Here is a 17,982-nt window from a genome sequence, read left to right on the forward strand (position 1 = left end):
TTAAATTTAGTTCGTTTGGTCCACGGCAGGCGTCGCTTATCCGCGCAATCTTCACGAGACTTGTGCGAGACTTCGAAACGTCAAGTGGTCAGCCAGGTGTCAGTGCCGCCATTTTGAAAACTGTTTTCCAAACGAAGTATTGCACAAAAACGAGTTTAAATGACGATTACTGCCTACTTTTTTCAAACTTTCCTGATCGCTATCAAAACAAACAAAACTTCCGGCTTGATTACATCAGCAGGCTTTCGTCTAAACGGGGGAACAGGGGCGCTGCGCCCTCTTACTCTCGGCGTGCGCCCCCTTACCGACTCCGTGAAAACATCCCAGCAACACCACGTGACAATTTGTCTGATCATCAAATACGTTATAATTGCTCCAAAAATATTCCAATCATAGCAGATACACCGCCAGACGGTGCAAAAACAATCCGAATTGGCGTTTTCCAGACTGAGGCGCCATGTTGTTTACTTGTCGCGGCTGCTCTCGCGAGATTTGACATGGGTTACATACAAGGTCAGCTGACTTGTAGAGCGAGATTTCTCGAGACTGAATGACCTTTCACCCACCGGCGCGGGAGCTTTGGACAGAAGTAGTTCGCGAGTTGTTTTTGTTGACACTTGGGCATTTAAAGATGTCATCCCGCGGCACGAAGCGGAAGAAAGCCAAAGACTGTCCGGGGCAGAAGATTACTTCTTTCTTTTACAATGTTGACAGACAATTTGTTACAATTTCCCTCTCAGATAGCCTCAGAATGTCCCATTGGAGCATTTTTCAAAGGCTTTGCACGGGGGGGGGGGGGACAACCGGCACCCCCCCCGCTCCCTCGCCATGGTGAGCGCCCTCATACTAAATTTTTCTAGAAAAAACCCTGCATCAGCATTCGAAAGAGGGCGCGCGCGTCTTTTGACAGCGTTGGCAGACGTCGGTGACTTTGATTTTCGCTGTACGTTTTACTTCCGTCCTACGATGTCTCGCACAGGTCTCAACGAATCTCGTTTACGGCCATTGCTTTGACATACGGACTGATATATTACAGAGCATATTTCAAACACTCATAACTTGCTATAGCAGCGACAAAATAGCGATCAAAAATGCATTCCGATATTTAATAAAATGAGATAGAAAGTGGAGCAAAGAAAAAAAAACCCTGAACTTTTGAAAGTCAAACTAAGATTTTTTTTTTTTTTTTTTGGGGGGGGGCAACGTCCCCCGAAAATATTTTAACACCACCACGCAAACCCCTGCCTTCAAGTGCATTTTAGTACTTATTTTCACTAAAACAAGTTATAACTTTTAAGCCTTTTTCTTTTCATGTACGTTCATGATTAACGTCAAAAATATCAAATTTAATTCCCCTAGTTAACGAGTAATTTTCAGGAGTGCGTTTAGAAAACACTGATTTTCCTGCTACGCAGTTCATTACTTTGAAAAAGTCAGACAGTTGAAGGTAAACTCGGCAAAATCCCAAACCAGTCCTGTTAAAAAGTAAAGGTCTGTTAGAGTTTCTAAAGCTTTCAGGTTTCAATGTTGGGGATGTTGAGCCTCGTTTACCAGTCTTTTAGTAGAGTTGTGCGTTTGCAGAAGCTAAAGTGAACTAAACATTTCCAATTCAGATTTATACGAGTTGAAGCAAATTGTTTACATTAGTTCGCATTGTCTGTAAATTTAAACACGCCAATGAATACCAAATTTCTCATGTAAATCAGGGGCGTAGCGAGGATCACACACTGACTGGCAGCCTGAGTGCATTATGTAACAAAACAAATAATTCCCATTGCTAGTTTTAGGCAGCTTAGAAACCGGCTCTTCCATTATCGCTGTTTCTTCCATGTTTTCTTGATGTTGTGTTCTTGGAACGGCACTAAAACTTCGCTTCAAAACCACAAAATGCAACTTTGATGGGGGAAAAAGAAATGTGCTTGTTTTGACATGGTGAATTATTAACACAAGAGGAAACACTCGTAATTTGCAACTAAAAAGACCGCAGCTACACTGGCAGCTTGATCATGCTTTCTAGTGTGATCATATTGCGCTTGCGCAGAACAGTGTCAGTCCTGCGCCCCTTAGCACGTGCACCTGAAGGCGTGCTAACGAGCTCCGGCACGCGTGCCGTTAACAAAGAACACCTGTCTTTAATCAATGAACTATGTCTGGGCTATTTAAGGACCGCGCCCAGGCAAGGATGACGCGAAGTATTACGCTGCATCTAGGAATGTGAAAAATCAGAAAAATAAATCTCCATTCGGGAAACCGGAGATTTAAGAGTTTTGTCAAATATCTGGATTTCCGGAAGACTTTCATCCCTGATGAGAGAAATAGAATTTTGATTAAAAAAAAAAATTTGCCTTCAGTTCTCCTTTGAAACAATTCTTTGTCGCTGCATAAATCTGGTTTGTGTATTTCGCTTGTAAAATTACAAAAGCAGCTCTATGACGTCACCACAGATGCTTTACGGCTCTGTGGCATCACAAAAGAGGCTCTAAAGTTCTGCAGTTACTTACTGCTCTGTAGTGTACTGCTCTGCAAAAACACAAAGGAAGCTCTATGGCCATGTGATGATGTCACAAGAGAGGCTCTATGATGTAAAAACAAGTCTTACTGCTCTAGTGACTCGACAGTGTGAGAAAAAATGGCTTGACTGCCCTGTGATGTAACAAAAGAGAGGTTTCGGCTCTGCAACGTCTTAGTAACTGGCTTTATGGCTGCGGAGTCGCCCCAAATCGGGCCCGCGCGCCCGCCTCTCTGCGGAGTCGCCCCAAATCGGGCCCGCGTGCCCGCCTCTCTGCGGAGTCGCCCCAAATCGGGCCCGCGTGCCCACCTCTCTGCGGAGTCGCCCCAAATCGGGCCCGTGCGCCCACCTCTCTGCGGAGTCGCCCCAAATCGGGCCTGCGCGCCCGCCTCTCCGCGGAGTTGCCCCAAATCGGGCCCGCGCCTCTCCGTGGAGTTGCCACAGATATTTAGGGGTCATCCATAATTTATCATCATGAGTCTACAAAGAGTAGACTTTTGAGCACACCCCCCCCCCCCCCCAAAAGTGTACATTAGCAGACAAAAAAAAAAAAAAAGATGGATCTATGTGGAATAGGAATTCAAAATAAAACCATGTCTTGTATTACGTTTTATTAAAATCGGATGACAGGACAATACAAAGATTCACAAGAGAAAAAAAGATGACAAGACGGGTCCAGAAGTTTTCATAGAAAGCAGGCGATTCATTTTTCAGTCCCCCCAGGATTCAGTCGCGGGCCTTTTTTGTGATTGTTGCGGGCTAAAATGTCTGATGTTGCGGGGGTTTTCCAAAAATTTGCGATGAAAGTTGCAGTGTTTAAGGTTTTTGTTGCGATTGCATTGCAGGAGGAAGTGAAAGTTGCGAGAAATTGTTGCAATTTTTCTCTTTTTGTGATTAAAATTGAGTGATAAGTTATTACTGAAAAACTATTGATTAAAAAAACAAAACAAAAAAAAGATACTGAGAAATGGTCCTATAAACAACTTTACCAATATAAAAGATTACCAGGACTACAAAAATGCAGAAAAATAGGCTTTACTTATCCAAATGTACCTGTTGGTTCAAAAGTTAAAGTGCAGAGAACCTCACAGCACAACATGAAGTTACCTTAAAATATAATATAAATGCCTCAGCTTTCATGTAAGGAAAAAAAAAAAAAAACTATTAATACTAGTACTGTGTGCAGGCAGTCTCTCCTGAAGACTAAATTAAACAATAATTATAAACTAATTAAATAAATGGCTCAGGCTTCATAGAAGAAAAAAACAATTTGAACAGAATCTCACAGTATGATGCTGAAGCTGCCTAAACAATGGAAAATAAAATACCATTTTGGCAAAAACGTTGGCATCCATTAATTTCTTGTATTAAGTAAAAAAAATATGTTGCCAGATACTGCTGCCGTTTTACAGCCCAAAATATGTTCAAAACCCGCCAAAATGCACTTAAAACCGCCCAAATTGGGCGGGAAACCGCCCAATCTGGCAACACAGGCGGCAGTAATGGCTGCACTCATGTCGAGGATGTAAACACAGTTGACGCGGCAATGGACATACATGACATAGTGGATGTAATTTACGTTCACAACTTTTTTTGCTGTCAGAAATATTTAATATTAAATTTTGTGACTCGACTGACAATAGCCGGCGGCACAACAAGCCATAGCCGGCGATTTGCCGCCGGTGACCGGCTACTTTTGAGACCGCTGTTAAGTGTAGTTTCTTCTCATAGTTTGAACACTAGTCTTTCATTGTTAGAGCAGATTAATATCTTGCCGTGATCAGTGAGTGCTCGGGGAGGTTCATTTCCACCTGCGCTTTGCGCAGCTCATTTCTCCGAAGCCAGCTGTGCGCAAACGCAGTGCTGACTGCTCGGCAAACTCCAAACGCTCGGTCTGTACTGGCCCTCTGTTGCGCAAGCGAGTTGGTTATGGCCAGGTTCAAATTGTGCCCGAAACAACTTAACCACGGCCATTTCAATTGCCTGATGGCTGTGACAATATTCGCCCCGTTGTCCGTCATTATGCAGGCGATCTTTTTCTCCATTTTCCATTCGGCAAGTGTCTCGCGCAATGCGTCTTCTAAATTGTCCGCTGAATGTGTCTCTGGCATGAAACTCATCTGCAGGCATTTGGACTGCATTGCCCACTCTCGGTCCACATAATGTACGGTAGCTGACATGTAGGGCATCATGTTGCAGCTGGACCACATATCCGTTATCAAGGCCAAATATTCCACATCACCTAGCGCTTTTTTTTTTTACGTGCCAAAGCCTCGGATGAGTATCTAATACTTTTAATAATAATAATAATAATAATAATAATAATATATTTAATAACATGGTATTAAAATCCCCCCGCCCACGATATGATCGTCCATCACGATGTTTGCACTGTAAACATCGTCGATACCAATTAAGGGGACATCGCACAGCCCTAATATAAAACGAACAAAGAATGTTCAATTCTACAGACTATTTTTATTTTAAAGCTTAGTTTCCGACTGCAAAATGAGCAGGACTTCCTGAAATCCTTGAACGAGCTGTTGACTGGGTTTACAGTTTGACTCGACCTGATGTTAATGTGTCACTGAACCAGCCGTGTTTGCCTAAGGAAGGTCCCGTGATAACACTTTAGCACAAAAAGGAATGTCTAACTACAGTTCTCGATCAATCAAGGAACATCTCGTCGACACACAGCAGCTGGGAGATCTGAGCTCTTCCATTAATGGAGCTTGTAAATATAGGTCTACGTGCACGGGCGTGTCTTTAGTGGTTTATCTCCGTTCAGCTTCGGCGGCACAAAGAAGCTCGCCGTCCTTCGTTCATCTATCCAACGTTGAGAAAGGAAGGACAACTCGGATAAAAGCATCTTCTGGAAACCGAAGAAGCCGATTCGTGGGAAAGCCTGCTGAGGATTTCAGATACTTTTTTTTTTTTTTAAACTTCAAGATGCGAAACTGCAAGGAGAAGGTAAGAGCATGTATTCAAATCACAAAAATGAGCAGAAGATAATCCAATGGCTTTGAGAGAAACGGTTAAACGCGCTTGTATGAACAACAAAGCGTGCAAATATATCAATTACTTTATGACATGCAGGGAAAAATATCGGTCCTGATAATAAGTGTAATAATTAAATTAGCATCTTGCTTGGATAAACAGTGTCTATGGTCAGAAATCTAAAATATTTTATTTTTAAAAAGTTAAAGAAAGCAGCTACGGAAATTAAAAAAAAAAAAGTCTTCTTCGGCTTGATTCTCTCTCTCTCACACACACACACACACACACACACACACACACACACACGGGCTGTAATGGAAATACGTGCAAATGAAGACAGACAGCGAGAGAGAAAATATCAAGTGAGGAAAATTTGGAGGAATGAAGAGAAATTGCGGACAGGAAGAGAAGCGCGTCCCGACCTGAGCCTCCAGCATGTCTCTGTGGATGGAAGGCCGCTCCTGCTCGGTGCTGTTGGTCCTCCGGATGGAGAGGCTGTGAGACTTGCGCTTCTGCTTGGCTTGACGGGCGACTGCGCTGTTTCCGCTCTCTACAGGCATCACTCCTCAGTGACGTCCTCCTGCGCGCTTCCTACCTGCAACTGAGCCATCACCACACACACACACACACGTTTACCTCGGCACACTCCGACCGCAGCACAGGCTTTTATCTCTGGGAAAAGAACGCTGGTGCTCCATTTAAAATGGATAATGGGTTTACAAAACAGCGACGCGACTAATGGGATGTGTTACAGTGCGGCAGAACTGACTGGATTCCTTCACTCCTTCCTTATCATCTGCTTGGCTTAAGAAATAAAAATCAGAAATACTTCATTGTGAAGTTAAAAGATCACTATGGACACTTTTTTTTTTTAAACTTGTATAAAAGATCAAAGACAAAAAACGATCAGCACGGAGGAAAAAAAATTTTTTTTTTTCGCGGTCCAAATCCTGCGCTCTGATTGGCTGGCGAGCGGGTCCGTATCCTACGATACAGACCCCAGTTACGGACCTCTGGCGACTCGCTCGTTCACAAACAGTCGCATTTTTTGTCAACATTTATAAGATTATCAAAAATCTTATAAATTGTTGCCAGCATTTCTCAGGAGAATAGCATTAATTTTACAGCATGGATAGCGATAACGACAGTGTTCACAGCGAAAGCGAGTTTTACTACCCTGAGGAAGAAGAAATAAAAGAAAACATTTCAGGAGAAAGCTAAAAACCTCTAACTGTTGCTAACGCCCAGCAAAAACATGGCTGAATCCTGAATGACTCCTATTTGTATAAATAGGGGACTACATAGGCAGCAAAATGTAGTTTTTTCCCTGCCATGGAAGTGCACTTGTATACCGAGGAGGAAGCAATCTGTATTACAGCCGTGAATGAGGATTCAAAATGGCGGCTCGGCTCGGTTTTCCCTTTCAGGCGCTCTCGTTTTCTGTTAGAATTTGGCAAAGAAAAAAATAAATATATTATTTACCAGCTTAAGGTCGGTCCGTATGGTGAAATACCGTGACCTCGGCCCAGAGGGTCTCGCTCAGTACTTTCAAGACCTCGGTCACGGTATTTCACCATACGGACCGACCTTAAGCTGGTAAACAACAATATACATCACAACGACCAAACATCAGAGGGAACTAAATTTCATCGATTTTATGAAATCGAAAGGCCGTCTAGCTTTAACAGGAAATTAACAGGATTACTGTAGGAATTCGTATGGAAACTTGTTGCCATCTCGCACTAAAGCAATCAAAACAGTTTGTTTAGGACCAGCCTAATTAATACTAATGTACTGAAGCGAATTGCCATTTCCGTGTGTGGAGAACATTTTCTATCAGATTAGCATGAAAGCTCTGTGTAACATTAAAACACAGATCTGGATGTGGGCTTTGGTTTGGATGCGATGCTGGGCTCGACTAGCAGCATGATTGTTATGTACTGATAATGAAGACGAGGCGAAACACCATAAAATATGCTAGATCTAGGCCCTGGCTTGTTTATTAGTATTAAAATCCATGTTTGAGTTTAACTTAGTCATAATAAGGCATTTTTCTTTATCGGGAATTTCCCATAACATTCCGGCACGAAACCTGCCTCGAAATATTGGTAGGTAGGGCTGGGTATCACAGTCAATTTCCTAGATCGGTTCGATTTCGATTCTTAGGGTTTTAAATGAATTAATCATGATCCAACTCGATCTGAATCAATTCAATCTGCTCTTAAATAATGACTATCTCCATACAATACGTTGCAAAATACACGTCTTTATTTTGTAAATTTGACAGTTCACACGTAACTGTAAACAAAACTGTCTTATCTTCCTGTAATTAAAAAAGTGCAAATGAACGTTGCAGCAAATTATATCAAGTGAAAAAATATTAACAAAAGTATTAATATTAACAAAATGAAGACAGTAAACTTAGTGCTGATGACACGAACATGACTCTATGCAATTTCTTAAATAAACTATACAACATGGCAAACATGTTAGATTTCTGTTATAATTACGTGAAAAGAAGCTGTTGTTACGCGAATATCCAACTTTTAATTGCACAGCGCAAGAAAACTGGGTCTGTGGCTCGCGGCCATGCTGTGACGTCAGCGGAAGAACACGCTGCGGTTCACTGGCTGTTCTACTCTGGTTCTACTCAATGGAAATGGCGCATGAAAACGCCGGTGAACTCTCTAGTGCTAGCTCTTCCTCTTCTGGGAGTCTAGAATTGTGTTGATCTCTTCCGAATAGAATCTATGATAGCCTACCCTCTTTACCCTTTGCCTCTCGTTGCTAGGCGGCAGTTACACGAAAGCCGCAAGCTTTCACAAGCAAATACACGACTGATATCACGCCGACTTTATGATTACATTTATGATCATCATGTAGAATCTATAGCTCTACGTACCTTTATCTTATGTCGTTTCACAACACATGTTCTGACAGGAGGACTGTCTTTGGATCCGGCATAGCTACTAGTAGACCCCCTCCGGAATACTGGCAGTGTTGCCAGATTGGGAGGGTTCCCGCCCACTTGGGCGGTTTCAAGTGCATTTTGGTGGGTTTTGAACATATTTTGGGCTGGAAAACGTCAGCAGTATGTGTTGCCAGATACCGCTGAAGTTTTCCAGCCCAAAATATGTTCAAAACCCACCAAAATGCACTTGAAACCGCCCAAGTGGGCAGGAAACCTCCCAATCTGGCAACACTGTGTAGGCACTGCTGATGGTAGCAACACACGTTTGTGCTGAACTGAACACCCAAGAGATTCTTTTAAGCTGGGAAGGGTGTCAAAACAATCCAAATCGAAGTGTTCAGAGCACAGGACGGATGTTGGTGAGGGCTCCCACTTGTCACGAGTGCGCCTGACTTGCTTCACCCACTTCGCATGCAGCTCGGGATCTCTGGGAAACTTGAATAAACTTACCCCATCCTTGTGGGTTTTGGAGCAAAAGCCGGCAACACAACGCGAAGGCATAATAACATACATACAAAATGTATAATAAAAATACTAATAATGATAAACTGAACACCTGTCGCATCAACAACAAACTGGTAAGTTAGGAGGAAGGTTCTTTCGCTGACGTCATATAGCTCCTCCTCCTCTTTCGTCTCCTGGGTGCTGCAGCCCCGTCAAATTTGCCCAAATAGCCGCGCTTTTTTTTCATAACTTGTAAAATAGGCGCCTTCGTGAATTAATATATGGATCATCGGGAATTACTTTTTATGTTATAAAACATTGCCAAAGATGTCAAAAACGTGTCATCAGCACTTTAAACTGTCACACTTAAGAGACAGAGATTCTTGTTGAGGAAAAGGAGCTCATTGATGTGTTCTGGGGTGATGCAGCTTCTTTTGGCAGTGACGATATCACCCGCAGTGGAAAACACCCTCTCCGACGCAATACTGGTCCCTGGGACACAGACGTAGTGCTTTGCCAGGCGAGCTAACAGTGGATACTAGGACTGCGTTGACAGCGATGTCCAAGTGTCACACGTGATAGCGACTGTTTGCTGACTGCATTTTCATTCGTATCGCATCTTTCACAGATGCATACATCATGGGTATCACAGTTCCAGTCAGATGTTTACATTGCATCATAACATAGTGTGGTTCGAGTACCTGAATCCTTCACTTTCCACTACCGAGTATGGGCGTAAACCTCTGCAAACAAAAGTTGCGACGGCCTCTGGCAGATTCTACCGTAACTGGATCCATTAACCACTTGCCCACAAAATAAGAAATTTTTCTTGTCCTTTTTTCAGCGAGGTAATATTTTCAAGATTGAAAATATGGTATTTGGTCTTCTAAACCAGCACGTCATTTAAAAATACACCGAGTATATCAATAAAAGATTTTTAAAGAATAAAGTTCTATTTCTTTGACATATCTGACAGACATAACTCCCATTTTAAAAATCACTTTCATTATCCCTGCTGCTATCGTCAGCGAATTTCTGTCAGATGACCTGACGATAGACTCGGCCATTATGGATCTTTGGTAGTTATCGTGTGGAAGCAGGCTTTATCATTTTTGGGTGTCAACAGATAGAGTTGAAATAGATTAACGGCGAAAAAACTATTTCGTTCACGATGAGAAGCCCACAGTTATTTTTTAAAAACGCTGTCGTCAGTCTGTCAGTCAAATGCACCTGTATGAGTAGCACGCTGTGTGAGCACAATCGCTATCAGGCGCGTTAAAACGTAAATAACTCTTCTAGAATTTCACCAAAACTCATTGAATTTTCAGCATTGTAAGAGAACTCCCTAAAGTATTATTCAGCAAAACCCCAGAATGATGGCACAAATCTCTAATTTTTAACAGAATTTTAGTTCTTAAAATTTAACGTAATTATGGACGTCACGCGTAACATTTACACCCGTGAAAAATCACTCTGAATGCTGTTTTGAAAGTTTTGATCAAATATTCTCTATAATAAAAAACTGCTTAAATATTAAACACAGTCTTTTAATGTATCAAAAAATAATTTTGATAAAGCAAGGAAATTCGGAAGAAAACTGGTTTTTTCTTTTGCTTGTTGTGCGCGTCACGCTACCAAAATCTAACTAACCCCTTCACGAACTATTCCAACTTTCATGGACTTGTAGCGCGAATAAACCTTTCAAAAAAAATATATAATACTTCTCCCCCAGTAAATTAGAATCCTGGTGATTTATATCCTCGTAGCTTCAGTAGATCTAGAGATTTAGTAAATCCCAAACGCCGTGAAACACACCAGCCATCTATGGTGAGAAGTGCTGCTGTAGTTGAGAAACTCTCATTTCTCCCGCTTCCAACTAACTCCGTGACCCAGACCAAAATAACAATGTCACGCTCATCACTTAAGGATGATTTATGCCAAGTTTCACGGAAAAATACAGCGAAATAAACTTGCTAGAAGCATTTTTCTAAATCCCAAACATTATGAAACATTTCTTGTAGGGTTTCAGGTTACAAATTTCGAGAATAGAGGAATTGCGGCGCAAAAGTTTGCCACTAAACTCGCGAAAATACTCCATCCTAGCGAGTTTCACAACCGAACTAGGCTACGTGACAGTCCGTGACCACCCAGGAATGTTCTAGAAGGTACGCTTCTAGGCACGTGCGATCGAGAAAGACGCCACGTGAAGGTAGTATTTCCACTGTCTTACGACATTTTTGCTTGTTTTAGCACGATAAACAATGCATTATGTGTAATCATTAAAATGCTGATTTCAAGGTTAAAACAACTAATTTATATAGCTATTGTAAAAATTGTGCCTTATAGTTATTTCAGTACATAAAATCAAAACCTGAATTTTTAATTTTTTTCCCTATGTTACACCATTGTGCATCTATAGCATGCTACTCATCCTGACGATAGCAAAATTCAAGCCCTCGCCACGCACATGTTGACTGACGCAAAGAGGAAATTCTACTGCGCGTGATTTTTGTGACAGCAGACATTTACTTCCGGGCAAGACTTGGAGTTCTGACAGCTAGATTTCATCAAATAAGTCAAGGTAAGATTTTCAGTCAGCTATCCTGACGATAGAAATGTTTGACGATAGGAACATTGAGAATATATTTGTGCATTCATATTTACATTTTTCTGGAGGAAAACTATCCTAAGTTGAGATAAATCAGAGCCACTTGCGACCCTTTCAGCCGACAGGCCGTTTCAATGTGTTATTTCCCCGCGAAAGTGACACAGTCGTGTCTATCGTCACTGTTCTGACCATTATTGTTGATATTTCAATTTTGAAAATAAATTTCATCTTTATTTCAATATTTTATTTTATTATTTGGTTCTAGTGATGAGGTATTTAATATTATTACTAAATTTGTCAGATTAATAATGTAAGAAACAGTTTTGTTGCTATGAGTGTCTGTCAGAATATGATGGTAGACGTTAGTTTGTCGGTCAGATTTTGATGATAGAAACCGATGTGTTTCTATTGTCATTTATCATGTCTGTCATGTCAGGCTTTTATTAATTAGTCACCAGGACTACTGTCCTAAAATTCACTGTGAATGTCCAAGACCCCAAATGCTACTAGAAAAACTTAATAGAATGATCAAAATAATCAATTCAGCAATTTAAGGAGCTGGGACTTAACTGGCCTCTGTTATGGTAGAATGATCTATGATGATAAGAGTAATGCCAGTATACAGAGTTTACCTTTAGATCCTCAGGTACTAAAATGAATCCTATTTGAAGTGCACAATTTGGGTAAATTCAGGAGCGAGATCAACGTACCGTATTTTCTGGACTATAAGCCGCTACTTTTTTCCTAGGTTTTGAACCATGCGGCTTATACAAAGGTGCGGCTATTCTGTGGATTTTTCTTCCACCGCTAGGGGCGCTCTAACCGGAAGTAGAATCAAAAATAAGATAGACGGAAAATCAGTGCAAAGAAGAATTAGCAGATCTTTAGCAGATAGAACACGCACGACAAATTACTAACTGGTAATTATTTTCAAATCCAGCGAAGATGATTAAAGTGACTTGTGGTTTCAAACACAGGAGAAATGAAGGTAAATAAATACCGGTTATTTTCTCTTGGTTCTGTTCCGTTTTAATCAGCAAAGTTGCTGCCGTGTTAAAAGGCACTGTTCGGAAAGAATCTGTTCAGGTACATACATGTACATTTACAGTACAAAATCGTTCTGTACATGCAGTAAATATCTAATTTTTCAACATGGATATCTGCGGCTTATAGCCCGGTGCGGCTTGTATATCTTTTTTTTAATTTTTTTAAATAGAGCGGATGCGGCTTATATACAGGTGCGCTCTATAGTCCAGAAAATACGGTAATTCTCTTATTAAACTTTGGTCAAATATCCATCACATTCTGCATTCTCTGCAATTTTTTTACCTTGTGCAATATCAGAAAAATTCAGTTGAAATCAAGCCATTTGAGGCGAATAGGTCCGCCTCTGAAAAAACTTGCCGTTTGGATTTCCCGGCAAACATTGATTTGCGGGACGCCTCCCTCTGAATCCTACGTCAGCGCTGGTTTGTTTATGGGAAAACGACCTGGTGATTTTCTGTGAATTTCTTCAACATTATCACGTAATTATTAAAATGGTTAACAGTAGGGCTGTGCTCACAGCTCGCGATACTCGATCATGCACGATTTTCGGGGGTACGATACGACATCGTTTATTCACTTGAAAATCCCATATATGACATACTTCATGCATATCTCCCGGTTCTGTAGCAGGTTACACAGTTACACAAATTGAAACGTAGCGATTTTCTATGCTATGGAAAGTCCGCACTATAATGACAGGCGTACTAACACCTTCTGCGCGCTTCGATATCTGATAGGGATGTCCCGATCAGGTTTTTTTGCCCTCCGATCCGATACCGATCATTTGATTTTGAGTATCTGCCGATACCGAGTCCCAATCCGATACTTCTTATAATCCATAAAAAATAAAGACGAGGAAAGAAACGGATCCAGGATGTTCCTCATTTTTTATTTAACACCTTATTTTAACATCCAACAACTCCGTTAGCAAACAGAGCACTTACGTGAGGCAGTTTGAACAATAAATAACAAATTTAAAAAATAACCTTAAAATACCTGGCAGGAATGTAAACAAATAAAAAAAAAAAAGTGCCACAGTGCCGGTAATTTGCTTTTAAGAACGCATCTCACAGTGGTGTACAGTAATTTCAATTAAGGAAATGAACGTTTTTCTTGATGAAAACAAGCATTTCTACCCTTTCAGGTTTGAGCCCGTTTCTTTTGTCATCCAACGAAAAAAAAAATGATCTCATGCTTTGCTTTCCGCTTCGAACTGCTTCCGTGTTCAACTTTGCCGGCAACGGGCAGCCAATAACCAATAGCGTCTCCGCTACAAAGTGATGTCATGCCGCACGCGTTGATGTTGCTGTGTTGAGACAAGAGGTCTGGTCTCACTCCGTGCCAACGCATAGCTATTGATGTGTTAAAAATGAGAATATATATTATATAGATATATATCCGATCCCTGATCGGGAGGCAATGCCCGATTCCGATCGAGTCTGAAACCATGTGATCGGGCCCGATTTCCGATCACGTGATCGGATCGGGACATCCCTAATATCTGAGCTCCGTATCAATGCGCTGTCGAAGCGCGCAGAAGGTGTTAGTACGCCTGTCATTATAGTGCGGACTTTCCATAGCATAGAAAATCGCTACGTTTCAATTTGTGTAACTGAACTTGTTTCATATCACTGGTCATATAAACCTATGTAAACAGGAAAAACGCGGAAGAGTTTGGCCGCATCTAACTACAGCCCCAAAAAATACCATTGGCCATGCTGAGCCTAGCTACATTGCTAACAGGAATGACCGCGCGTCTGACTGCCTGGGAGGTTGCGCAAAGCTCGGAGAGGTACGGAGCAGCTCGTCTCAATTCAGATAAGAGCATATTTCATTATGGAAGTACGGTGGACTGTTCCATTAACCGATGACCGTTTGACCGGTGGTTGACCGAATCAACGTCAACCGGTTAATTTTTTTTGGGTTGTCGGTAGGGCTGGGCGATATGGCTGAAATCTGTATCACGATATAAGTGTTTCATATTGGTCGATATCGATAATCATTGAAACATTTTATGACCCATTTAAAATAAGGACCAGGAGGGAACAATACTAAATTCAAACATTTATTTTAAACTTAAACTTCCTCTGACAGCCAATAAGCAAGGAATGTCAACACGCATGTTCAATGTTACGATCACAACAAAAACTGAGCAATTATCAATAATAAAGTGCTTAAAAAACTCAAGTGTTATAAAAACATGAGCAAAGTGTTAAATGTAAACATAGCAAAACCTGCTATGTGAGAAGGACGGTCATATTTTTAATTTTTTACTGCAAGTTTAGTGCAAAAAAAGTTCACCCTCTGGTGAATAACATTTAAAAACAAATAAAAATATGCAGTGCTTTATAAACATAAAAGAAATTGAGTGAAACTGAGGTAGACTTAGACTATTCTTAAACTATTCAAGTACATTTTCATTGAAGGTTTAATAAAATAAAAACAGTGTTTTGTAAACACAGAAGAAATTAAAGTAAAACTGAGGTAGACTTAAGACTTTACATCTGTAACATCTGACCTTACTGACCTTATCCACAATTTCCTCGCTCGTTCCGGCACTCGTCTTTCTTTTCTTGGCCACGCTGTTTCTGGAAAAAAAATAAACACGACCACGAGACAACGAGATGGCGCAACCAAACGCGATACTGTTACATGATTGGCTATCAGCGTGTCACTCCCTATGCGTTGCTAGGCACCAGAGGACGAGTGCCTTTGCTCATGCAACCAAGCTTGCTTCGCAACAACAGTTGATTGAAAGCGGACCTAAACCAGAGAGGGCTCTGGCTAACGCTTGTTTCATGAAAAAAAAAAATTCTATCGAAACGTTCTATCGAACGCATTTTCTATTGATATCAAGTATGTCTATCGCGATACGTATCGTTATTTTATCGCCCAGCCCTAGTTGTCGGTGAAAAAAAAAAAATCAATCATTTTGAAGCTGCCGATTTTGGAGCGGAGAACCTGGAATTCTGTGTTGTAAACGCTTGGGGCGTGCCATGCGGTGTAAGGACGACAGCTGACAAATCAGAAACACCCATTCAGTCATGTCCCGCCCTCCCGCCCCAGTTAAAGACAGCTGACAAATCAGAAACACCCATTCACTCATGTCCCGCCCTCCCGCTGCCACTCGGCGAAAGAAAAAAAAAAGTGTAGACACAGGCTTTTTAACTTACAAATTACTATTCTGTTTTTTTTTTTTTTTAATTATTATTAGAAGGCACATGGAGTTTAGTCCTGCCTTGGCCAGTGCATTCTGAAAGTATGTTTCGGTCTGTAGCCAACAATGCATGTTATTGCAGATCACATCTCTCCACACAAACTAAAGGCGCAGGTGCCGACTTTTTCACGGCGTTTTCATGGACTGTAACGGCATTTGCTGATGTAGTAATTTTAATACAGAATTTACTCTGATGAAATTATTCAGACACTCCAACGCCCACCCCCACCCCAAAAAAAAAAAAATCGGATCTGCACGAGCCGTGAAAAAGGCGCGCCGTTTGCATCCCTGTTTAAACTCGTAGGTTAACCGACTTTAACCGGCTAATGAGGCTCGGTGGTCGGTCAAGATTTTTTTTAGTTTTCGCCATCCCTACTTGCAACCAGTTCCAACCGAAAACGTTTTTATTTACAAATGGCGCTTCCAGTTACTCAGGGCATGCGCGCTAGAAATGAGCCTTTTTTTCATCCAAACTACTTTTTGAAACCCTCATTCTGATTGGCTGGTGTATTATAAGCCAGCCGATCAGAATCCGTGTCTTAAGGCAGCAGCATGCCGTAATGGCTGTTTGTTGTCTAATTAGTATCTAATATCTCTGTCATTTGTGCCTTTATTGTCCGACTTTTATTATTGAAACACAACAAATGACGAAGTAGAGAACATCTTTAGCCATTTGGTGACCCAAATCTGAAGTTTGCTTGGATAATATCAACTGGAAGTGGCTCAATCGGTATGTTATCAGTAGATTGTTAAGTTTCAATGCGCTCTGCTACAGACGCTGCAAGCCGCTAATTGCGTCCCCCATGTCTCCATGGCCTCGTCTCGAGACTCAATGATTGAACAATTTTGGCGCCAAACGTATTCGCGCCCTCTGCTTACAATACATTAAAGACATCGTTTAACTCGATATATATGGTACGATATCGTGAGCAACTGATGGCAAACGAGCACAGCCCGGGTTAACAGATGTATCGCAGGAGGGTGTAGCAACACCAATCTTGATGGGATTAGTACTCATCGTTTCCCAAAAGACCGGACAATGAGAGAGAAATGGGAGCGCTTCGTGCGAGGCACCCGGAAAAACCGGCAACATGCAACAGACCACAGCATCATATGCGGGGCTCGCTTCATAAAGCCCGACGACTTTGAGAACTATTTGCAGTGGGAAATGGGCTTCAAGAAGCAACTTGATCTGAAAAAAGACGCAGTTCCGTCTGTTCGAACGCCCAAAGCAACACCGTCTCCATCTGCATCAGCGTCACCAAAGGAGCCAGCCGTGTTCGTCTCCCCTGACAGAAGGCGAAGTGCCGCATCCACTGAGGCCCTCGAAGCCGAGGACCAAGCAGAGCCGAGAAAAAGACCAAGAAAATCAGCGATTCACAAGTTAACTGTTGCCAGGGTGAGAAATAAGAGAGAGACTATACTCTAAATTAGGTGTTCCGGTGTTTGTGTGGTACACGGATAATGTTATTTACTGACACACACAAAAGTAAACAACACAAAAGCACTGGGAGATAATACACTTCACATGTATCAAGGGATCTGCATACGTGCCAACTTTTCAAAATTCTCATGGGGGAGAAAAAAAAAAAAAAAAAGTGTGTGAACGACATTTTCAATTGGACGAGGGTATGATGCGCGGTTGAAACGATAAAAACGGTGGATCCCAATTAATTGCAAACCATTTGAAATTTATACAATTAGAGAGAGTTTTTGAACTGTTGATATTGTTCCATCAGTTACTCTAGGTCAGGGGTGGGCAATTATTTTTTCCATGGGGCCACATGAGAAACAGAAAATTTTGTGGAGGGCCGGACCAAAAGGCTGAACTAAATTCTGCGTAATATTAAAATTTTGTATTTCTTTATATAAAGCAGTAAAATAACATTGTTTTTACAAGCTGCTAAGACTGGTAAGAGTATGGAAAAAACGAGGTTGCCTTAAAAAAAAAAAAGTCATTTATTCAATCAAATTTCCCAAAACGATGGTTCACAAAACGTGAACGTTTGTACCATTTTTTTTCAGTCACATTCACCCCAAAACACAATAAAGACATCACAATATTGTCTTTCTACTCCAAATATCAAGCAAGACACGTCATATTATAATAATGATGCCGTGTCGATTCGGTGTAGGAATCAGATCTAAAGATCGGCTCGGGCGCCTGCTGGTGACGTCACACTGCGTGA

At 41.4% G+C, this 17,982-nt stretch overlaps 1 protein-coding gene across 2 annotated transcripts in view; it reads right to left on the reverse strand.

Moving 5' to 3' along the window:
- wdr37 (WD repeat domain 37) overlaps window positions 1-17,982 on the reverse strand; it is a 121,760-nt gene that overhangs the window by 86,001 nt on the left and 17,777 nt on the right. The window contains exons 2-3 of one of the 2 annotated variants that reach the window (XM_060922523.1): window positions 15,104-15,164; window positions 5,929-6,107 (exon numbers count right to left, since the gene is read on the reverse strand). In XM_060922523.1, the coding sequence (XP_060778506.1) occupies window positions 5,929-6,066 (138 nt within the window). In that variant the 5' untranslated portion in view covers window positions 6,067-6,107; window positions 15,104-15,164. The remainder of the gene's footprint in view (window positions 1-5,928; window positions 6,108-15,103; window positions 15,165-17,982) is intronic. The other variant, XM_060922522.1, reaches the window with a different exon arrangement.

This window comes from Neoarius graeffei, chromosome 5 (assembly GCF_027579695.1).
Source record: "Neoarius graeffei isolate fNeoGra1 chromosome 5, fNeoGra1.pri, whole genome shotgun sequence".
In the NCBI taxonomy this organism is placed as follows: domain Eukaryota; kingdom Metazoa; phylum Chordata; class Actinopteri; order Siluriformes; family Ariidae; genus Neoarius; species Neoarius graeffei.